This window comes from Cupressus sempervirens, chromosome 7 (assembly GCF_028749045.1).
Source record: "Cupressus sempervirens isolate cs-2001-9-10 chromosome 7, ASM2874904v1, whole genome shotgun sequence".
In the NCBI taxonomy this organism is placed as follows: domain Eukaryota; kingdom Viridiplantae; phylum Streptophyta; class Pinopsida; order Cupressales; family Cupressaceae; genus Cupressus; species Cupressus sempervirens.
In genome coordinates, this window is record NC_143124.1 from 232581633 (window position 1) to 232606870 (window position 25238).

The 25238-nt window shown below is 34.0% G+C and overlaps 1 protein-coding gene and 1 pseudogene across 1 annotated transcript in view; both read left to right on the plus strand.

Annotated features, from left to right (window-relative positions):
• Positions 1–1236: 1236 nt before the first annotated feature.
• On the plus strand, positions 1237–2016 carry LOC149546362 (cullin-1 pseudogene; annotated as a pseudogene).
• An 8089-nt stretch (positions 2017–10105) lies between these two features.
• Positions 10106–25238, plus strand: part of LOC149546363 (uncharacterized) — a 160221-nt gene continuing 145088 nt past the window's right edge. Inside the window, exons 1-3 of the mRNA XM_089793963.1 lie at positions 10106–10399; positions 10496–10645; positions 10762–11060. Of these exons, the coding sequence (XP_089650089.1) occupies positions 10277–10399; positions 10496–10645; positions 10762–11060 (572 nt within the window). The 5' untranslated portion in view covers positions 10106–10276. The remainder of the gene's footprint in view (positions 10400–10495; positions 10646–10761; positions 11061–25238) is intronic.

The window sequence follows — 25238 nt, forward strand, 5'->3', positions numbered from 1 at the left end:
ACACGAAGATTGTCCTTCATAATGAAGAAACAAGATTAGGACTTGTTTGCACATGTTTCCATCCCTCCTCCACATGTTGACATCAAGGATTTGACTCCTAGTGATTACTTGATCAAGGAAGTCCTCTTAGGAAAGCCCACAATAAACATTGCTAAATTTTTGATCACTTTAGAAATGATTCAAAATTTAAATAAATGATCTTTTAATTAATACTTAATCAACTTCAATGACCTTTCAATTTTTGGTTGTCAATTCAGTTTCTAACAGGAATGTAGGTCAAATGACTTTTCAACTCCCATGAAGATGTATAAAGAGGCTCAACATGAATTGAACAATAGAATGATATGGAAATACATCTTGTTTGCTGAGATTTTCAATTTGTATCATATTGTATATATAGATTTCATGGGGTGACATCGTGACCACAGGATTGACCAACTCCTATAGAGTTCATGGTCATACATCTCATTTTTGTGATGGCCCAAATTTTATGAGCTTGGACACAATTTTTGTAAGAGTTTGTCCAAATTAGATTGATTTGTAGGCATACATCTCACTTACAAGATTCTTCACAATCGTATGAAATCTTATTTTCTATTATGAGTAAACTAAATTCTTGATATTATTTATTATGTATTTATAATACCATTACTTCTTCCTTTTGTATTTTCCTCTGAATTGAAAAAAAACAATTTAGATAAGTGGTATCAGAGCCAAGTTTGATTTCATTTGAGATGTACCTTCAATCAGATTTATCCCAATATGAAGGTGTTCTTATAGTGGTCTATTTTCTCGAAAATCAACATTAGGTCTTAGCTTGATGCAAACTTGATAACCAACCTTTTGAATTACAATAAGCTTGAATGATGGATTGTTAGTTCTTCTCAACCAGTCCCTTCAATAACACTTCATCTTCCAAACATTGAGGTAATTATTAGATTTTTTTTGTCACAAGATACGATGGAAGTAGAAGCAATAGAGCAAAAATAACTCAATCACATGTTCTTTGTCTCTGGTTGTAATAGGTTTATGAAAATATCACTATCACTTTCAATTGCAAAAGCATCATGATGTAAATCAGGCCACCTTTAGAAGAGTGCTAGTCTCATGAAAAAAATTGAGATTTGCATTTAAATAGGGAGGAGACAAGGTCATGACTTAAGTTGCAATCAAAGGGAGTGCATGATACTAAGACCAGTTAGTATCATCTATCGTTGGAGTTGAGCTTCCAAAAAAATGACCATGGCTGAAAGGAAGACCATAGATCTTAAACAATTGAATTTCATGTAGAATCGAATCAAGAAGCTTATCGACATCTTGGAAGGGGTTCCTAGGTAGAAATTTAGTTCTAAGGATAATATGATTCCTTATATGACTATAGATAACATGTTTATGCAGAAGCCTCGTTAGGATTATTTGAAATAGCTATATGATAGATATAGGGAATCTTTTGAAGGTTATATAACTACAATGATTCTACCAAGCCTAAGGGAGAAGCATGATGAGTTTATGTTGATAGAATTGGTGAAGCGATGGGAAAATCACAAAGTAATGGTTTCGTAGCTCTCACATTTTTTTTATTACTTGGACTACTACTTCATTGCAAGACTCTCACTACTAGCACTAAATGAAATTGGTTTAACATGCTTCTGTGATCTGGTCTATTTTCTTGGTATGTTTGTAGAGATTGGGATGGGTAGCACATATTTCTATGAAAAGGATTTCGAAGTACCCATGTTGGAAGATGCCCCATCCTACGATTCTTGAAAGGTTGGCTCATGGATTCTAAAGGATTCTTGTTCATATTATATGCTCAAGACTGAGTAATGTTTGAAGCAAGAAAAAGAGAGAGTTGCCCATTATTTGCATTCTACTAGTGAACAAAATGTTCAAGAAAAAGTACAAAATGAACTACTATTTTAGTATGAGTGTCAATTGTTGGAGAAGGAACATTCAGGTTACCATGCACTACTAAGAGATGACAAGTTGTTATGGTCTTTCAATATTTTGATTTGACATACTTAGGAGAACTTCCAATCTAAATAGAAGAATCTCTACTTCATTCAGAAGATGATGAGGAAATGGGGCCCATTGCCTCATAACAAAGGAGGAATGATCATAAATGATTTGATATTTTAATATAAATAAGATTTTAATTAATACTTAATCAACTTCAATGACCTTTAAATTTTTGGTTGTGCATTTAGGTTTTAATAGGAACGTTAATCCAATGAATTTTCAACTTCCATAGAGATGTATAAAGAGGTTCAAGATGAATTGAACAATAGAATGATATGGATATGCATCTCATTTTCTGAGAGACATCTTAACCATGAGATTTCCCAACTCCTATAGAGTTCATGGGCATACATCTCATTCATGGGATACCCCAACTTTTATGAGCTCGAAAAAATAAATCATCCATGATTTTGTAGAAATTTGATTGATTTTTAGGCATACATCTCACTTACGAGATTGTCCACAATTGTATTTCAATTCTTTTTACTCTTATCAGTAAATTGAATTCTTGATATTGTTTATTATGTATTTACAATACCATTATTTCTTCCTTTGGTATTGTCCTCTAAATTGACAAAATGATTCAGATCAGTATGAGTTAGAATTGGTGACATTGACGAAACAAAATAAGCCCTTGAGAGGCTATTTGTATGAAGTTTTTGGTCCCATTGACCTTGATAATCTAGAAATCACTCTCATTGTGACATTGGAAAGGAGAGATAAGAAAAGTGTACAATTAGATTCATTTTTTGGTGCATGTCAGAAATGGTGTGACAATTTCAAGGATAAAGGTGTACAAATTATACATGCTAATTTGGACTTGTTACACCATGTTCAGGATAAATGTGAATAAACTAGCATCCATAATGGACTGGGATCTTGGGTTGATGGATGAGGTACATAACTAGGGAAAACACCTTCAAGCATTTCAAACAATAAAGGGTCAAAGGAATTGTACACTTATGGAGGTTTATACAATAGATGAAATTGATAAGTTAGAAGATTGGTTTTCACGAAGATATTTAGAAGTTGGAAGACCAAACACAAGGACATCATTCTAAAGCTAGGAAGTATTACAACGATGCTTCCCTTGATATTTTTGAGGATGAGTAGAGAACTAAGTTCATCCCAGTAAAATTAGTGGTTCAATAGTTCTGACAAATAATTGAATATGCCTCATTAGAAGAAGATATCATACAAGCATTTAGGATGAAAGAGGTACTATTGGAGTTAGACACTAAACTTGATGATTTTACAAATATTTGTATAGAGATTAATAACTACGGATAGACCATTAAAGACAAGTATAAAGCATTGCATTTACCATAACATTCCCAAGTGGCAAAGATTATAGGGAAACTCAAGAGGAAACATCTAGACTTGCTCTAGTATAAAGGAGAAGAAAACCCAAAAGCTAGAAATCTAGTTTTGTCACTTAAGAAAGTTTTGGATATTTTGAGCAAGCCAACAAGGTGCGCAACGTGTGCTATTCCAGAGGTACACTCATAGCTAACTTCCAGTTCAAGATTTAGAGCTTTGCATGCACCAAAAGTTTATTTTGATAGTAGTTTAACTCCTACAAATGGTTAGAGAAGGTTGAACTTCCATTTTTAGAGCTTCCAGGAATGCTTAGATATTCTTAAAAGCTTCCTCCTTATCTACTACTTCTTTCTTTGTTTTGAGACATGCAAAGGCTCATGTACCCATTAATTGATATAAACAAGGGTGGCATCCTACTAGGACCATTTAAAGAGTCAGTTTGTAGATAATTAGATTAGTTTTATTAGTCTTAAGAATATATATGCATTAAGAGATCTATCACTCTCAACACAAGTTGGGAAAATGATTTATGATCAATTCAAGAATGTAACATGTACTCCAGGCCATTTTTTTGATGCAATAATATATGCTATTAGTGCTCTCATTCAGAGTGTAGTTATTTTTGCTAGACTGTGTTATTTTTGCAGATTCTTGTTATGATAATTGTTGGTGTAAATAAGTATTTACTATTTACACTTACTTAAGTTTACTTAGGTTAATGTATATATTTTATTATTTATTTATTACTCACCTAGGAGTATGTATACTCTTGTGAGTTGTAATATTGACAACATAGGAGTTTGCACTCTAATTAGGCACATGTTGTCTACACTTAGGAGTTAGCACATTATTTGAGCACATGGTGTCTACAACATTCTAGACACCTCATCATGCTTATCTTCTTATTGTGGAAGATATGTTCTTAGTTGTCATGCTTATCTCCTAGTGCATTCTAGACACATTCTAGATGCATCTTAGAGGTCTTTATATATAGGCTCTCCTAGTGTGTATGTACATACTTCTATATGCTTCTAAATACTAAGCATTATCATATTGATCATACTCTTTCATCTACTGTATGCGTGTGCTTGTGCTCCTTGATCTTGGGTGAGTCTTGCATTAAGCCAAATTCTTACATGGTATTATAGCTTGGAAAAATTCTCATCACTAGTCATTCAAGACCATTGTTTCTTCAGCACCTCAACTTGAATCCAAAGAATTTGCAGAAATTGGGAGCATCTAGAGCCAAAGTGGACCTCATCACTGTGTTTGGTGTACGATTTGGTGAATTGGCTATAAGTTTACCTATGTTGGGCAATAGTCAAAATGAAGGAATTTTTTTTTTTGCAGACCAGCAACCTAAAGGCCCAATTTGTAGAATTGGTATGATTATTTTAGATCTGTACATTTAATTTTCAAATCTACATTATTTTTATTTTCCTCTTTGCAATATCTTTATGATTTGCATTATTTTTTCTTAAAAAATTGGCCATAAGGCCTATGGAGAGATATTTTGCAAATAAAGATTGAAACTTGTTGATGCAAATCAAATATTTGCATCATATTCAAAAAGTCAAAAAAACCACAAATCGGATTTTGTTTCATCCAAATCAGACATCTGAGGCAAAATCTAGAGCCATTTCATTTTTGGAGGCATGGCCACGATTTAGGAAACATAATAATAGCAATGATTTTCAAACAATGATATCTTCCTCATATGGACTCCTTTTTGCGAGAAATTTCCTTTTTATTGGGGTAGAATTTTGTGATCTACACATTGGTGTAGGTGGTTTAAGATCTCTATTCCTAATTTTTTCTGTAAATCTTAAATCCCAATTTTTTGCCACTTCAAATGCTTGGTACGAGCTCATCTAGACTCCAAATTAGGTTCAATTTTTTTTCAAAGTGTATATTTTTTTATCTACTTTCCAGATCTACAATTAGATTATAGGTTCTATGGATAAAAATACTACTTTCAAAAATAGGCCCTAAATCGGCATGTGGCTATTGCACTAAGTGTCAAATCATACATTAGGTGGGGTTGATTGATTATTTCTATATTTTGGGGGGTGCATACATTCATTGATCTCATGGAGGCTTGTCACATATGTGAGTCTGGTATAAGACCAAAGTTGACACCAAAGAACTATCAGAAATGGAGTGCCTTAATCATTGTTCATCTAAGAGAACATCAAGAAGTGATTCCTTATCTCTACATGAAGATACCGCCACCTAATCCAAATTGGGAAAAATATCTTCATCTTCTTCTTCACGTTATGTATAATAGTACGAGTAAGGAATCCTTTGCTCCTCTTATCATGTCAAGTTTTCCTCATGATGTTTCGATGGCTCTTTGGGAAGCATATGGAGATCCAAATATTCTTCCATTTCCAGAGGACATTCTACATCCTATCGCCTTAGTTATGGTTCTTGCACCTTCAGATGAGATCACACCTCTAGCTATTGTTGATTCTATTAGTCTTGTTCTAGACATAAATGCTTCAAACTTAGTACAATAGGAAATTACATGTCTTCCTACTTCACCTTCATGCGACGACTTCCTTCCTGCCCTTGCAAGCGTATCCATGGAGTCTCACATTGAAGATGTGGGAGACACTATTGATGATATTCATCTTCTCTTTAAGGTGAATACTTCATCCATTGCCACAATGACATATTCATGTACTTTAGTACAAAAGGGTATACTATGTCTTCCAATTCTAGCCTCTGGTGGTGACTTCTTGACTGACATTTTAGGCTTGTTCGTTGAGTCACACACAACAGATTTAGAGGACTTATTTGATGATCTAACACTTCTCTTTTGCGAAGGATGATCCTTCTATAGTTGGTGCGAGGGCTCACTCTAAACCTCATGTCCATTCTCTACATGATCAATCTTTACAAGTAGATGTGATTGTGGATACTTATGTACATTATCTTTAGGAGGTCTCTTTGTCATTTGAGGAAGTTGTTGGTTCCTTGAAATAGGTTCTACATCACTCCTTGTTCAATTTGCACTTCTTCTCAGCAGTTTTGGATGAATCCATCATCATCATGAACATAGGGACACTTGAATAGGTTTCATAGAAACCATTCATCATATAGATTCCTTCTCCATATAGGGGACACATCTCCTTTGTCCCCTTGCATTTTTTTCTTCCAAAGGGGAGGAACATCATTCCGTGGTCATGGATCAACTTCTACATTGGAGCTTTTCTCACTGATTAGCCCACTACCTTTAAGGGGCGGGACTACCTTGTCTCCTTCTTCTCTTTTATGGGAAGGACTTTGTCCTCTTAAGGGGTTTTTTCCTTCTCCCATTTCTCTATTGTATATACTTGATGTATGTCATAATGGGGTGGTCTTGATTGCTCCATCCATCCATACATTGTGTGTATTTTTCATCTCTCCTTTTGGGGGAGGGTTTTTCCCATAAGGTTTTCCCTCTTTCTTCACTTTATGAGATATTTTCATATGCATTATGTACATGGGTACCTAACATGGCCTAGTAATCGGGACCCATATTGCATTTCATCCTAGATCATGTAAACTTTAGGGCATTTTCCTAAGTTTCACTTAAGGGGGGGTGTTGGTTTAAATAAGTATTTACTATTTACAATTACTTAAGTTTACTTAGGTTAATGCATATATTTTATTATTTATTAATTACTCACCAAGGAGAATGCATACCTTTGCGAGTTGTCATGTTGACAACATAGGAGTTTGCACTCTAATTATGCACATGTTTTCTACACTTAGGAGTTAGCACATTATTTGAGCACATGGTGTCTACAACATTCTAGACACCTCATCATGCCTATCTTCTTATTGTGGAAGATATGTGCTTAGTTGTCATGCTTATCTCCTAGTACATTCTAAACACATTCTAGATGCATCATAGAGGCCTTTATATATAGGCTCTCCTAGTGTGTATGTACATGCTTCTATATTCTTCTAAATAGTAAGCATTATTATATTGATAATATTCTTTGGTCTATTGTGTACTTGTGCTTGTGCTCCTTGATCTCTGGTGAATTTTGCCTTAAGCCAAATACTTACATTGTATCAGAGCTATACCAAATTCTTACAATTTAATAAAGGAGCTAATAGTTTTATTGTGTTGATTTGATAATGCAATATTTTAGTTCTAGTTTTGTTCATGTGTTGAGGAATTTTGCTAATGTATCAAGTTGGAGAGGAGATGACCCTATTGTTCCTACATAGCTTCTTGTCTTGCATGAGCATGCTTTTTGTGGCCTTGTGATTCAGTAAGAAGTGAAACATCTTTTAGTTTTACTAAATTCCCATCAACTATTGCATCAATAGATTTCAGGAAGCGTCGCTTCTATTTTTGTTAGTTCCCTACTAGATCTTTTCAACAATTTAACTTGCAGATGTGTTGCTACCATGATTTATGTTTGTTACGAATTTTCTTTTCATTCTATTTTCTTCCATCTCTGATTACTTTAGCTCTGTTATTTTCTTTACTAACCCCTGGTTAATTTGGGCATTCATATAGTTGCATTGTTAGAATGCATTCATTTAAAAATAGAAAATACCAAAAACACATCTCATTTGTGGTTGGTTTTGAAAACAACAAGCAGATTGGACATCTTATTTGAAATTGGTTAGAACCAACAAAGGCCTCCCTATGAACAAGCACATTCATCTTCAATTGAGCGGATTCCAATAGGTCACAAGATCATCCAGAACATTGGAGTTGATTCCAGATTACCTTTTCAAGAGAAAAGCTTGAAATGATACCCTTTGTTAAGCATCATGCCAAATGAAATATCAACACAATGGTTAAACATTGGAGTATCTCTTACAATGGTTCTTATTGTGCCCTTACTATAGTTGTTCTTTTATGACAACCATACCAACATTGTAGGAGAAATGGCACTAGACTTTAATATTGTCCTAAGTTCCTAGAATTTTTAATTTTAATTTTTATAAATAAGTATGATTTTTAGATAAATTTCTCAAATTCTTTTTAATTTAATTCAATATATGGGTTTCAAGGTTGGTAGAGCTTAGAAATGTGAGGGAGTTGATTATGTAGTGGAAGTCATTCAAGATGTGAAGGACATCATTCATTGGATTTGGAGTGAGACAAAAAATTGTAGAAGTACATGACAAAAATAGTTGTTCAATTGGAATAGCTAAACCCATTGAAAGAGCTCTAACTTTTGTTGTAGTCTAACAATATCACACCTTACTTCTGTAAATAATCTATTTAAATGGATGTCCATTGATGTAACATTTGAAAATGGTTATATTTGTCCTATTTTTACAATAATTAAAATCAATCTGTAACTGTAAATGTAAATAATTATTATATCCAAAATAAAGTTTTCCAACATTAATATTTTGAATAATTGAGTTAAAACATCTTAAATCAAGTTTTTTTTTCCAAATAATAATGATAATAATAATAATATCAAAAATTATTATTATTAAATTGAAATAAATAGTAGAAGGTTTTAATATATAGTAGAAGGTTTTGTATTAAAAAGATCCAAGTTTTCAAATAAGTATCATATTTTTCATACTACACCTTTAATGATATTTACTATTATTTAGAAAGTTCAATTTAAAAATAAAGATTTTTGTACTGGTATAAAAATTAAAAATGAAATCTTAACAATAGATTTTAATATTTTATATTGAATGTTAACTAATTTCCTTTTTAAAATTATAAAATCAACAAGAAACAAGATTGACTTTTACTATAGAATTTTGATTATAAGGAACGTATTCAAGTAATTTGGCTCTTACATTCATACACAGGCATTGGACATTACTATCTTTTCATGAATAAATTAAATATCTAAATATACCAAATGTCTATATAGTATGATGAAATATACGTAGATTATCACCTTTTAACTCTTGCACTCTTGAGAGATGCAAGTGCTAGTGTAATAATTAATTGGAACCATAAAATTTGATAATGACCACCTTTTCATGAATAAATTAAATATCTAAATATACCAAATGTTATATAGTATGATGAATATACATAGACACCTTAATTTTTGTACTCTTCAAAGATGCAAGAGCTAGTGTAATAATTAAGTGGACCCATAAAATTTGATAATTGCAATAAATAAAATATTTTAAACTCTAACCACAACTTGAAATTATTAAAAGTAGTTGCAGTCCATTGGGAACCGTTTCTATGTCTAATTGATTGTGGAAAATAAGAACCTTTAAAACCAAGACATGTCAGAATAAAGAAGAGGGCAATAGCATCAAAGAGAGTAAAAGTAATTCTAGTCTATTGGAAACCGTTTCTATGTCTAATTGATTGTGAAAAATAAGAACCTTTAAAACCAAGACATGTCAGAATAAACAAGAGGGGAATAGCATCAAATAAAGTAAAAGTAGTTCCAGTCTATTGGGAACCGTTTCTCTGTCTAATGGAAAATAAGAGCCTTTAAAACTAAGACATGTCAGAATAAAAAAAGAAGACGGGAATGGCATCTAAGTAAAGTAAAAGAGGGAAACATTCCGAGATATTGACAGATATTTGAAATCGAGAACACGTCAGCGTGTACGACATTCTTACATTTGTTCGTGCTTCATTATTGGTTTTGGAATGTCGGTGGCTCGCCTAGTTACACGGGAATCTAAGAGAGTGGGAAAAACAATTCTTTGCTTAAACTTGTTTTGGTGGGTTAGCTCATGATTTCGGATTTGAGATTCCTGATTTGAAGGGTATAAGTGTACTCCTGACAATAGTTTTATCCAGCTTGACAATTCAACAAGCATTCTTACTATACGACATTGCGTACAATATTCCTCTCTGCTTGGCGACACTTTCCTCGTCCTCGTGAGTTATAAAAATCTCCAACTCTTAACAAGATCAATTCATACACATATCTATTTCCTTCACTGAATTGGGTCGAGTCCATATCGTCCTCTCCTGCCTTCAATGGAAAAAGAATTCATCGTCAAGACATCTGATCTCGTCAAACTAATTCGAAGTAACCATGAAAAGAAAGACGAGTATCTTAGTCTTCTGATTACGCGCATGGACAAGGGTTTTGAGGAACTGGTAGGATTTTTCATCCAAGTCGCCGGTTTAATTTGATGCTTTATATTTCTTAACCGTGTTTATCGTAGAGGCTAAACAGTTGTACATGCCGCTCAGTTGAAATTTACGACACAAGCAAGCGATACTTCACAATTCGTCTCAGCGGCTGCCCCTGCTCAATCCGTGGCAGATCCCGACTGTCCAACTCAGGCAAATGTCAGCCACCATAATCAGCTACCAATATATATGTGCAGGATTCCCAGAAAGGTAAATTTTTAATGTCAAGTATCTCTAGATTTGAACTTGAAATTCTGTGAAATGTCGATATAGTTTCCTGGATTCAGGCTTCAAAATTCTTTACTAATATCTCGTTTTTTATTCAGTTGCCTTATTCACTCATCGCTGAGTACGATGAAATCAAGGACGATCCCGCAGTGAAGGCCATCTTAATCGTAGCAACAATTCTTGAGAAATTTAAGTTTGTTTCATATTGCTGTAAGGAATGCTCCGATCTTCTAAGGGGGATCTATGATTTGGCAAAAGCCTTTCATCAGCTGAAGGACTTCCCTATTCTTCATAATCTGCACAAAATAAAAAACGCGGATTCTGATTCTCTGTTGTCTACAGTTCTTGATGTATTGCGTAGCTGTTTCTTCACGGTTACATTCACGGGACATGACAGGTAAGTACTTTCATATTGACTTGAAATTAATTATTATTTGAAACCCCTTTCAAGAGTATCTCATATATATGCAACACTTTGGTGGTGTTTAGATGAACAAAGAAAAAAAGGAATTAGTGTACTCATATTTTTTAACTTAAAAACATGCGTGCTGATTAAATGAATGTGATCGAAATTCAATATTATAAAAGTTGCGAGTAGATGATTAAGTGATCAAAACTTCGTTTTGACAATTATGTGCAATAGATTTTACAATTTGTATTTTAGAATTATGATGTAGAATAATTTTCGAAGCTTTGTAAAATATATCTATTTTTCATATTTGCCGTACCATAGTAACAATTTGCACATGAAGTGAACAATGTTTTCGGATAAATTTTACAGTTCAAGATCACTCTCATGTTCTATAAATCTCATTTTAACACGCAATCCTGATCCGATACGGCGTCAAAAAAATAAATCCAACTGATTAATTGATTGTGATTTATGTGAGCTTTGCAACTGATTATCTATTAATAATATCCTTTTCAAAAATCATTGAATTGTGACCATCATAACATATTTTAGTCAGTAAATATAAGTTTGGACCATTATTGACCGCCAAAAGACAAATATGAAGTGATGTGATGTTGATTTTGATGCTCACTTTTTTTTTTTTTTTGCTTGTGATTTTGACTTGAAATGTGCCGACTAAAAGTTCTTTGATGCCGAGGATTCTGAATTATGATAATTAGATGTAACTGACGAATGAAGAAACCAGATTCAAACGCACAAAGCAAATTATTGAACAATTATGCATTAAGCTACTTCCGGATGACTTTTCAAACTATATGGAAGTCATTAACTTTGAGTTTAAAAAAACCGAAGGCTGCATTGTACCTTAGTTTTAGCCAAAGTGAGTAGGACAGGTTTTAGTTAAGGAGCAGTGAAGAAGTGGGCTAGGGCAAGTTGGGGCATTTGCTACTAGAAAATACCAAGACAAGCTTTTACAAGCTGGGTTGAGTTCGATGGATACAGATTTTTTTCCTTGCTTCGTGCGGATGTAGCAACTTATAGTCTCCTTGGCCAAGTAAATATGGTACCAAACCAACTCCTTTTCTTTGCTTCTCATGGATGTAGTCATATTAGTGAGGATGTAGTCATATTAGTAAACCACAAAAAATCATGTTCATGTTTTGTGTCTTGTTGTTCTCAAATCTTTGATTCTTATAGCTTACATTGTTTATCTTCTCTTCATTTGCCAAGAATAAAAGCATCTACATATTAGACTTCAAACTTGGGCCTTCAAGAAGGTGTTTGAGATGTATTTGTCTCGACCTCCAAGTTTCATATAACTACATTTCAGTTGGTGGAAAAGAACTTCAATGATTTTGATTATATTAAACAATTTAATATAGTTTTTCAAAATTTGAATGATAAATAATGAAATATGATCTGAACTATTGATTTTAAATAAAGTTCACATAAAAAGCAATAAAAAAAAAACAACAAAAAATTAAATGAGTTAATTTACACATTGAAAAATTCTTATTATAAATATAATTCAATTGACCATAGAACTTTTATGACTTCAAAACTTAAAGCATGCAAATGATTCAAATGTTTTCACAATCAATTTTTTTTTCTTTCAACTCTCGAACAATTTGATGATAAATGGATCACTGAACACAATAAATAAATGAGATTACCTTGTACTGGTTATATTCAACTAAAGAAGAGAATATTTCTGCTATCAATTTTCATTGCTTGATCTCTAACACATTTCCTTTTTTGGGACTCAAAATTGAAGTGTTGATTTTGAGAACCATTCTAAATTTTGAGTCAAATTGAGCCCCTATAAGCGCTTTTTGTAGTGTGTACCCGACTATCACTTTCAAGCCTATGAAGTGTTTTATGTTTCTAACACTTTTCATTTCAGCATATACATGTGTCCCATGATGATAAATTGCCATTCTGAGCCATTTTGTGAAGCATTATTTTGATCATTGTTCAAATCTACATTTTTGCTGAAGTTTCAAATAATGACAGTAAACTTAATTTGCAATTGAATATCTTCAAAACATGATTTTTTATCTTCAAAACATGATTTTTTTTTTGCTAAACCTATTTTTAGCGCTGACTGATTCTGTCAGATTTATGGGGTGTGTTGGGGTTTTGATATATTAAAGGAGTTGAAGTTTTAAAAGAGGCAAGTAATGTTTTGAGCATGTTTTGAACCACATGAAAGCTACAAAGGCCTAATTGCAGAGAAGAAAAAAAAGTCGCTTTAACACTTTTATATAATGTATGGAATTATAATTTGATGACAAATACAAAGTGACGCAATCCTATAGAGACGTTGATTTATATTTACAAATCGAGTGAGGAAATAGTATAAAAAGATCAACTCAGAGTCAGAATGAGTCTGGATGACTCACACTACCATTTGAAAATAGACACCATTAGTGCCAAGCAAAGTGGAAAATATGTTGCAGGAAAAGTTGCAAAATATGGTAGATTGGAAAGAGTAGACTGGATCTGTTCATTGGCCAAACTGCTGAAGGGGTACATCTGATGGGAAGTGTGGCATGTGTAAGTATTTAGATACATCACCACGCCTTTGGCCAAACCTAAATCACCAGGCATTTTGAGATTACCACTCTTCACACCCTCCACAATGTCTCCAAAGCCAGCATTATACAAGCATAGTGTGGCATTGTACCCTCTACGTTTCTTCTAATCGGGATAAAGTTCAAAGAAGAAGTGCAAACCGCTCCTCTTCTCCTTTTACCTTATTCCGCCTCTTTGCCATCTCATCCATACATCTAGAGGAGCTTTAGGATTTTGGTATGGAGGGAATCTTTGACAGCATCCAATGAATTAAAGGAGTCAAAGAATATATAAGAGGAGAAGGTTAGACCCATCGATGAAGGTTAGTGTCAAGTATACACGCAAAGCTGATGCTTTTGGTTTTTATTAATGTAAGAAACATGTCCTATTTAAATTTTGCCACATCTTCAATTGCGGAAATAGCGGAAGAGAACCAATCAAAACATTGTGGAAAAGTGAAACTGATTAAACTACTAACCATTAGCAACTAGTTTAATAACATACATAAACATATCATCGAGATGTTGATTTACAATGTCACATCTTTAACATGTTTAAAATGATGTCTAGAATTGCATCCGTAATGGTGATAACTAATCGCTTAACATATCTCATGTTTTGTCGGTAACTAATACCATATAAACCAAATTGCTGATCCAACATACAACAATTGTAGAAAGTTATCAATTAGATCAATAATGGAATTTACACTGTTGTCATGTACAATTTACATAGGTCCCTTCATCTCAAAGATGGAACAATACAATAATATTAAGTTAACTCTTCGTGTTGTATTCTTTAGCATAACCTGTCTCCAAAGCCATAGGACATTGTCCATCACTAACTAAGATAGGAGTGTGTCCCAAGCGCTTTAACCTCGACCACCACAGAGTGAATACTCCCTCGGGGTTCTTCCTAACATGAAGACTTCTCTAACCCTTGCACAAGAATCCTAGCTTCCCAGAACAAGATGAATGAGATGGATCATGTGTGGCTATGAAACACACTGCATGCAACCATGTGCCTAGTAGCCTAATCATAGAATGTAGCAAGGAACAAAATAAAACTACACATCTACACATATGTAGTAAAACCAAATAAGCATAGCCACATACACACATATGCATTATCTGAGAAATCAAATAGCTTGGGCAAGCACTTTATAAGACAGATTTAATAGTAGAAGAAATAAGAACATCATATATCCATTCTACAGAATTGCCAGATAGAAGAAACTAATTGTGAAGTATCAATCTATCTTTCCCTAACTTGCTACATTACACCCAACCATGAAGCAAAATGCACATTTCCATGCTACTTTACAACAAGATGTTCAAACTAAGTCTAACTGTATCAAATAGAACACTTATGATTATTCTGTTCATAGGGTACAATCATCATGTCAAGGTTGTTCGAATACTTTTGAAACTGATTTAATAGATATATGATTTTTTCCCCCTATGGTGCAGTAAAGCACTTAAATATAGATTCAGTACTTATGCATTAATTTCAACACAGATAGGATCATACTACTCCTACAATACAATCATACACCTAAATGCTGATATGAATGCTTTGCAACTAAATTTAACATATATATGAATGATTCTATTACTAAGGTACAATCGTACACATAATGTTGACTTGCAACTAGAACAAAACAAAACCTCCAACAGCCACTAATGATTCTATTAAACACTCGGTTGTGATAACAAATGAGAGAAAAGAACCTCTATAAATTTAACCTTATGAATGCTAAATATCACTAATTCAACTCAAAGATTGATAGCATTACGCTATGGATGTTTGGAAACTTATTTGAAACTATAACAACACCCTTAGTATTTCATCTAATTCAAGAATCAGTTGTTTATTCATCGGGCTGGAATTCTATCCTACAATTTGATAATAATAGGGAAAGAAGAGATCTTACAAAAACAAATAAGTATGCTTAATCACATCCAATCATATCTTCTTTTAGGAGTGCTCAGTATATATATGGTAGAGATGGATTTCACAATTGATCTAGTCTCTAGGTTTGAGTTATGTAAAGAAAATGATAAGAAAAGAGTTATAGTTTTGGTTTCCTTATCAAGACTCAACCATCACATTTTATAATACAAACATTTTCCATTCTTACACCAGTTTGGGTGATGACACTATGAGAAAATTCTACCTATTTGGAAGTATTTTGAACCCCAATTGAAAGAAAAATATGAGAAATAAGTAAAGCAGAAGATTTCAATGTAAACATAATAACCACACCAAAGTCTATGACTCATTTTTAACTAAGACAAAAATCTGTTAGTTCAGATGTTGATATACATTAGTGGTCTATGACCTACGGGTCATGAGTAAGGTTTCTTCTTCAAGGGTTTTGTTTCCTCCAATTCTGTGAATTTTAATAAATGCATACAGATACAATAGCACATGCTTCTACAATTTAAATGCATTATAACAGTATAATAGCTATTAAGAATGAAGCAACATTCTATCAACAAGCCACCTTCTATATATTTCAATACAAATTATTGGAAAACTTAAAGACAAGGGTTTAAAAGAGTTTGAGAAGACACACAATATTACAACACAAAATTATAGGAAGATACTATTAAGTATGCTTCGAAACAACAATGATTTTTTTTCTTTTTTACAAACCCTCTAAAACAAGCACGAATTGTATAGTTTGCGCATTAAGTAGAACAACCAAAATAGAAGGAACTTGTCTCAATGGTGACTCTATTCAGTAATGTCATTGCTCGATGATGCCCTCCTGTTCAACAAAGCTTCTACACAATGATGCCCTCCAAACCCTAGCCATCAATAACTACTCTCTAATTTTCCGTGTATGTCAGTTTTTCCAAAAACCCTATTTTTAAAACATCCCTCAATACAAAATAACTAGCATCCCTTCCTGTAACTTACCTAGTTTTGATAGGTGTTTTTTTAAATTAAAAGAATGAAGCAATGTTTTGTGAACACAGAAATATATATAATTTTTATATTTAATACTTCTAAGTTCCTATTAAATCATTATAGAACTTTTATTGATGTGTATAAAAATCAAATATCAAGCATCATTTTTATTGAGTTAATTCAAATTTTTCTTCCTTAATTTCTATTCGCATACCAAAATAAAATTTTATTCATATTTCATAATAAAATGTAAAAAACACTTCCATTAATGATTTGTAATATATTAACAATCTATCTAAACATCTATCACTAAACAAATCAAATGAACAATTTCATTTCAAACTTTTAGGTTAAGTTTAATAATGTAACAAAAACATAACAAACACATGAAATCCTATGTAACGTGTGTTGAGATAATGGGTGTTGCACACATTGCATATGGTTGTTTAAATTTTATTTTATTTTATTATGTAATGTTGTGCCTAGATGGACGTGCAACATGTAAAGATGCCCATGGAATATTCTTGATGAATTGTATTGTAACATTGTGATAATATTTTATGTGATTATTTAATATTGGAAAAAAGAATTAAATGCCCAATATTAAATGTGGGGTCAATGGGTTAGGTAGCACATGGTTTATGTAATACCACTTGGTGGTTTTGTGGGACTTGCTACTATATAAGCAGTCACAAGGGTAGTTGTTGTAGAGTAAGAGTGAGAAAGGCAAGAATCGAGCGGGACAAGGCTTGACAGGTTAGCCCAAGGAGCATTTGTGAAGGTTGGAAGCATGGCATGAGATGTGTGGATTCATGTTTGTTCACATAGTTTGCTCGGTTGTGGCTATGGCCATAAAAGCTTCCATGGTTGTACTGCAATGGTATTTTTTTGCTGAATAATACATGGTGATGGATGCTTTTGGAGGCTGGGTTTTTCCATCAATGAGGGTTTCCTAGGGTATATCTTGTGTCACAATTTTTTGGGTATGTTGTCTATTCTCTTGCATGTGGATTTTAATTCCATGTTTATTTTAGATCTATTATCGATTATGTGGAAATGGTTATATTCTTTGTTGCCAAGTTTCCTTACAAGTGGTATCAGAACTATGGTTTTATTATTGTAACCCTAGATTGAATCCATGGGAATGCATGAGAGGATAAAAGAAAAAGGCAAGATATATGAATGATTTATTGCAGCTCTAAGGGTTTTCGATTTGCTATTATGATGAGATGTTAAAATATTTGGGCATGTGAAATTGTTGGACAAAAGGCTTTTTCAGATGTTTCATTTAAAATGAGGGTTTTGGGGGGTAGCATGTAGAAATGACCTTCTGGGTAAAAATAGACCTCACCATTGGATCAGGGTCGACATTTTCATAAATTTTGATATATAATATGCTCTAGTTTGGCCATGTTCAAAGGAAATGAAAGATTTTTTTGGTTTTAGCCCATGATGGTGGTCAAATTTAATCCCGTCAGAATTTCCGTCACAGAAAAAATTTAAAAAATGAAAAATCGTTGTGAAAATGGTAAAAAGACTGGCTTAGTAGAATAGCCATAACTTTCTCTTAGAATATCGAATTTCAGAGTTCTTATAGGTGTTGGAAAGTTAATTCAGGGCACTACAACATGGCATAGGTTTGGTTCTATGATTTTGACATTTTGTCAAGTTTTAAGAGCCTTAAAATTAGATGTTGTTTATTTTGAGCATGAATTAGAGCATAACTTGGGCATATGGAGTCAGATTTTGGACTTCGAGTAGTCAATAGAAAGCTCTTGGAGAGCTCTAAAAATTGGTTCAAATTTGGTGTAGGTTTGGCTAGATTTATTTGGTGATATATTGATCTGAATAGTTTATAGATATATTTTGACTATGGTAACATTGTGAGTTTATGGCATTGGAGATTTAAGATTTGATGTCATTGTATACTCAGTTCATATTTCAGATTGCTCTCATGATGATATGGTTATTAGTTTGGTTTGGATATGTATGATGACTTGTTGGATCTACAAGTTGTGCAGTATTGTAAATGGTCTATACTTATAGGTTGCATTTATGACTTGGTTATGGGTTGTCCTTGCCCACTGATCTTTCATTATTGATGCATATTTAGATTGGTGGCTTGGACTTGATTTTCTATTTTCTTCATGTAGAAGAGATGAGATGTTGTTACCAGGTATATTCATGGTGGAGGATTGTGGTTGACTATTTTATACTGATAGGTTGGACATATTGAGAGACAAATGCTTGGTTCATGAATGTGATCATGGTGCTATGAATTTTGGAATGACATGATTGGTTATACAGGTACATTCTTAATGTTCATTAGCTTGGATTTTTTATTGAGTTATGGTGGTATATCTTCTTAGTTGAAGATCGTGGTTATTTGGTTTCTTTTGAGGAGCTCATGATGTGCACTTTGAGTTCTTTGATGGTTTGATGCCTTGGTTGATTCTCATGGTTAGAGGATGGATTTTTTCATCATAATGTTATGGATAACTTGGATACATGGTTTAGTGGGAGCTTGTGACAACGATGAGGTGATAGTGCAAGAATAGTTCCTAGTTTGGTTTGAATCGTCATGTAGGAGATGAGTTTTATGATGCCATAGGTGACTTGGTAGCATGATTGAGTGGGAATTTTTTGGCATTGATATATTTATTCAGTGTTTGCAGATGTTGGAGGTTTATCTTAGATCCTATTGCTACAGAAGCATCTTTAACATTTGCATGGTGCACTTGTTATCTTCATGGTTTGCGAAGATGGTTGGATCTTGAGGACTCATGGAGTTATTGGTTATCTTCATGGCCTATGAAGATGGTTCTTTATATTATATGGAGATGGTTTTCTTCATGGTGTGTGGAGGTGGTTGCATCTTGAGGACTCACAGGGTTCTTGGCAAAGGTGTGGTTTATGCTTTTATTTGGCATGTTATCCTTGGTGTGAGGATGGTTTCATTATTATGTCATGGTATACTCTTGATACACATTTAGAGTAGTCACATGTTATAGTATGTTCATGTAGAGCATGTTATTTCTTTGGTTGAGATGGTTAGATTATGTTGTCATGTTTATGTTCCTGAGGCCATGGTTGGAACTTTGACATTGATCTTAGTTTAGTTTCTTGGTATTGAGTACACTAATCATAAGCTGGATACTTCATGATATTGCTATGTTGCATTTGGAGTTGGCATGGATTGATTAGTTACAGGTGCTCATGGATACTTAGAGACAGTAGTGATGCTGATTTCTCTTGGATTAGAGAAGTATTTGTTGGAACAGTTGATCGTTTTAGTAGGAAGTCCGAGGAGTAGTCACCTGATATGGACTTGAGAGGAGATTGTTCTTAGATGAGTCTTGGTTGGAGACTTGGGTATCTTGATGAGCATTTGCATTCCCTACTCTTGGTCTACTCAGTGGTTTTCTACTTGAGCAGTATAGCCCATTGTTTTTTTTTGCTCAAGTGCATTATATTTATGCTTTTCTTTCATGGATATGGATCTTGAGCTATGGTACATGAGTTAGTTCTAGAGGGTTCGTTTGAGAGATGGTTTAGTATTGGTTATCTCCATGTGCATATGTTATTATGTTGGTTGAGTTTGGAAGATGATTTTATATTGGGCATATTCCTTGGTTTAGGAATGGGTTTATTGAGTTTGATCTTCTTGTGAGAAGCTTACATCCATGATTAGTTATATGGTACGGTTTGGGTGTTGTTGAGGCTTCTTGTTGGGGTTTTATGGAGGAGATCATACTTGCATAGTTTACATCTAGAGGTGTGTGTAGAAGGACATGATACAAGTTATGATTTGTATGGTTTCTCCGATCTTGGTTATCTTCCTAAATGTTCAGTTTCGCTTACATTGGATTTGAGATTAGTTAGAGATTGTGATTACTAGTTTGTGCTTATGTATGTCATGTGAGAGATGACATGGTTATTCCTTTATCTCTTTCCTCTGTTGGTTTTGGAGAATTTGGGAGACTATTGGAGACTTGTTATGAGAGTTGTTCTTGCAGAATATCAGTTTATGTATTGTGGATGTCCTTGATACTACATGGATTCACTTCTTTGAGATGTTATGAGTGAATTGGTTATAGATTTGACATTATCTTTTGCAGTGGGAGCTTCTTGGTATATATGTGGTAGGTATTGCTCTTGAGGCTTGTGATTGCAGGTTATAGATTGGATATGTCAGCAATATGAGATTCACTTGTTATTGGATGGGTTTGGCAGTTGTTGTGGGTGCTATTTCAGATATGGATATTTTGGCAACTATAGGTACATGTGATTACCTTTGGATCAGGTTATTTGTGCTTGGAATTTTAGTTAGTACAAGATTTTATGATCTTCTAATGCAACAAGTACCAGGATGGAGCACTTAGTATAGTTTGATCCATGATGTTGGATGTGCTGGGAGGGATTGTTCCTTTGTTAATTTATGTGGCTATGGATTGACCCTATGCAATGTATACAACAAGTGGGAGATTGTTGAGATAATGGGTGTTGCACACATTGCATAATGTTGTTTAAATTTTATTTTATTTTATTATGTAATGTTGTGCTTAGATGGACGTGCAACATGTAAAGATTCCCATGAAATATTCTTGATGAGTTGTATTGTAACATTGTGATAATATTTTCTGTAATTATTTAATATTGGGGAAAAGAATTAAATGCCCAATATTAAATGTGGGGTCAATGGGCTAGGTAGCACATGGTTTTAGCACATGGTATGTAATACCACTTGGTGGTTTTGTGGAACTTGCTACTATATAAGCAGCCACAAGGGTAGTTGTTGTAGAGTAAGAGTGAGAAAGGAAAGAATCAAGTAGGACAAGGCTTGACAAGTTAGCCAAGGGAGCATTTGTGAAGGTTGGAAGCATGGCATGGGATGTGTGGATTCATGCTTGTTCACATAGTTTTCTTGGTTGTGGCTATGGCCATGAAAGCTTCCATGGTTGTACTGCAATGGTATTTTTTTGATGAATAATACATGGTGATGGATGCTTCTGGAGGCTAGGTTTTTCCCTTAATGAGGGTTTTCCAGGGTATATCTTGTGTCACAATTTTTTGTGTATGTTGTCTATTCTCTTGCATGTGGATTTTAATTCTGTGTTTATTTCAGATCTATTATGGGTTATGTGGAAATGGTTATATTCTTTGTTGCCAAGTTTCCTTACAACGTGTGTGTGTGGCAACACGATCATCCGATGCATCTGCTTCCAAGAGGCTAGACCTCTCTACCTCAAGCACACTCTCATCATGATGATTCCTACATCCACTTAGACACTTGCAACAAAAAATGTGTCAGTAACCATCATAGTCAATGTATCACAACTTAATTACATCATCATTAATAAGGAAAACATTAACTTAATCACATATTAAAGCATGAAATATAATAATACATCAAATGACATCATCATCATAACATAACATCTCATGTATCTCCATATAAAAAAAATCTCATTTCATTTTGGTAAGTCTAAAATGTTAACTTTCATTATCATAAATTACAATGAAACTATCTTTGAGAAAGTCAACATCTGACTAATTGCCACATAAGAAAGAAAGAAGAAGATCCTAGGGAAATATGTAACAGCCTTCTCCACTAGGAAAAGGCATCATCCTGATGGCTTTCACAACAAAATATAATATACGCATACCAAAACTGTTATCCAACTAAAATAAAATAACTATAAAATAGAATGGGCAAAAGATTTCTGTAAATCCTCCACATCTTCCCAAGTAGCACTATCCATGCTGAATTGGTCCCATTGGACCTTATCCTAGAGAACATCCCTGTCCTGTACCCTAAGGCTATGCTACTCAATGATTCAGGTGGGCAAAACTACCATCACCCCTAGATCCTATACCTATAAAGCACGCCAGTCAAGAACATGAGATATCTCAAGAGGATAGGGTTTAAACAAAGACACATGGAAGGCATTATGAATTTGGGCCAAAGCAAGCAGTAGAGAAAGCTGACAAGAAACTAGGTTGATAACTTCTAAGACCTCAAACGGGCCAACAAATCTTGGATCAAGCTTTAAACTCTTGCCAAATGAGATTTAACTCTCTTGCATTCTATCCCTCATAAACACTTTATCCCCAGTTTGGAAATGGTGGAAAGTGTGTTTCTTATCCACATAACTCTTCTATTGATATGTTGCCTCCTTCAACTAACCATGGATTAAGGTCACCTACTCTTCCATCTCTCTTAGCATCCCAGGATCAACAATAATCCCATCCTCAACCCTATCCTAGATGATGGGAATCCAAAAATTACATCTATAAAGAGCCTCAAATGGAGCCATACCCAAAGAAGAATGGTAGGAGTTATTACAATAAAAATATACTAATGGAAGATACTCTTCTCATTTGTACTACTAATCCATGCGGTACATGTGTAACAAATCTTCTAGCACCTAATTCACCCTCTTTGTTTGTCCATCAGTCTCAAGGAGGTATGTTGTACTAAAATCTAAGCATGTACCCAAAGTGGAGTTTAAGGATGTCCAAAACCTTGAAGTCATTTAGGTGACACATTATAAGAAAACTCTACTTATGGGAGATACTCTTCCCACTTGTACTGCTGGTCCATGCACTACATGTGTAACAAATTTTCTAGCACCTAATTCACCTTCTCTGTCTATTCATCAGTCTCAAGGTGGTATGTTGTACTAAAATTCAAGCATGTATGCAAAGCAGAGTTCAAGGATGTCTAGAACCTTGATGTCATTCAGGTATCCCTATAAAAATTAATGGTCTCTAGAATACCATGTAGTTGAAAAATATCTTGAACAAACTTTCTTGCTAATACAAGAGATCCGTCCTACAGACTTCTAGGAATGAAATGGGAAACTTTGGTTAACTTGTCAACTATGACCAGGATGACATCATGCCTGCATTGAGTTATGGGTAATCCTTGTACAAAATCCATGATGATAACTTTCCATTTATACTATAGAATCTCATGGGGGTATAGAAGTCCTACTGGATGGGTATGCTCAACCTTGACACATTGACATTCCAAAGACTAGGCCACATATTTGGTCACATCCCATTTGAGTCCTAGCCAGAAGTATAAAACATCAAATCAACCATCATTTTGTTTACCCCTCAACACCCTGAAAATGGATTGCAATGCATCTCCTCAAGTACAACTTTTTTGCAGCCCTTCACATTTGGGAACATAAATCTTGTTTTGAAATTTAAGTAGACCATCCTCATCAAAAGAATAATCATCAAACCATGAGTCAGAAGCATCAGTACCCAATACTGACTTCACCCATTCATAATGGGCATTTCCAAGAAGATACTGGAGAATATATTTTCTCATATGAGTTTGAGATGAAGAGATAGCAGCAATATGTCTCTTGCGACTAAGTGCATCAGCTACCCTATTCTATTTACTTTTTAGATACTCTATGCCAAAATCATATTAACTAAGGAATTCAAGCCACTATCTCTATCGTGCATTCAAATTATGTTGGGTAAAAATGTACCTCAACCCCATATGATCAGTCTTGAGCTCAAATGGCTTCCCCAATAAGTAATGTTGCCACATTTGCAAGGCACATACTATTGCATCAAGCTCTATATCGTGAGGAGCACAATTTACTTCATGTGATTTGAGTTTCCTGGACTCATAGGCGACAACCTTACTATCCTACATCAATACACTCCAAGCCCATCTCTACAAGCATCTATGGTGACAAAAAAATTTCTATTTGGGTCTAGTATAATCAATATAGGAGTTGTACTAAGCCTTTTCTTAAGTCACTAGAAGGCTTTCTCACACACTTCTATCCACACAAATATTTTACCTTTGCACTGAAGGGAAGTAATCAATGTTTCTATGCAGAAAAATCCCTCAACAAATTTCTTGTAATACCCAGAAAGACCCATGAAGCTCCTAACTTCACTTACATTCTATGGAGTTGTCCATTCATGGATGGCTTTGATCATTGTGGGGTTCACTTCTATGCCTTTTATGGATAAAATGTGTCCCAAGTAGTGGATCTCTGTTTGATAAAAGGAGCACATAGAGAGTTTTAAATATAGTTTCCTGTCTCTTAGGCACTACAACACTATGCACAAATGTTCTTCCTACTCTTCTGAATTATTGGAGTATATTAGTATATCATCTGTGAATATGTCCATGAATTTATCAAGAAAATCTTTAAAAACACTATTCATCAGGTTCACGAAAGTGGTAGTTATGTTTATCAATCCAAATGGTAAGACTACAAACTCATAATGGCCATATCATGTTCTGAATGTTGTCTTAGATATGTCTTCCTCCGGAATCCAATGTTGGTGGTTTTTGAATCTTAAATCAATTTTAGAGAATATGGTTTCTCTCTTCATTTGATCAAATTTTTTATTAATCCTTAGGAGAGGGTGTCGATTCTCTATGGTCACCTTATTCAACATGCAGTAATCAATGCACAATCTTAAGGTAGCATCCTTCTTCTTGATGAAGATTATAGGAGCTCCCCATGGTGATTCACTAGGGTGAATGAAACCTTTATCCAAGAGTTCTTATAACTGAGCATTCAACTCATACAATTTTGTAGAAGTCATGTGGTAGGAAACCTTTGATTGATGTTCTACTCCAGGCAGAAGATCTATGGAGAAATTGAACTCCTTCTTAGAGGGTAGTTTGGG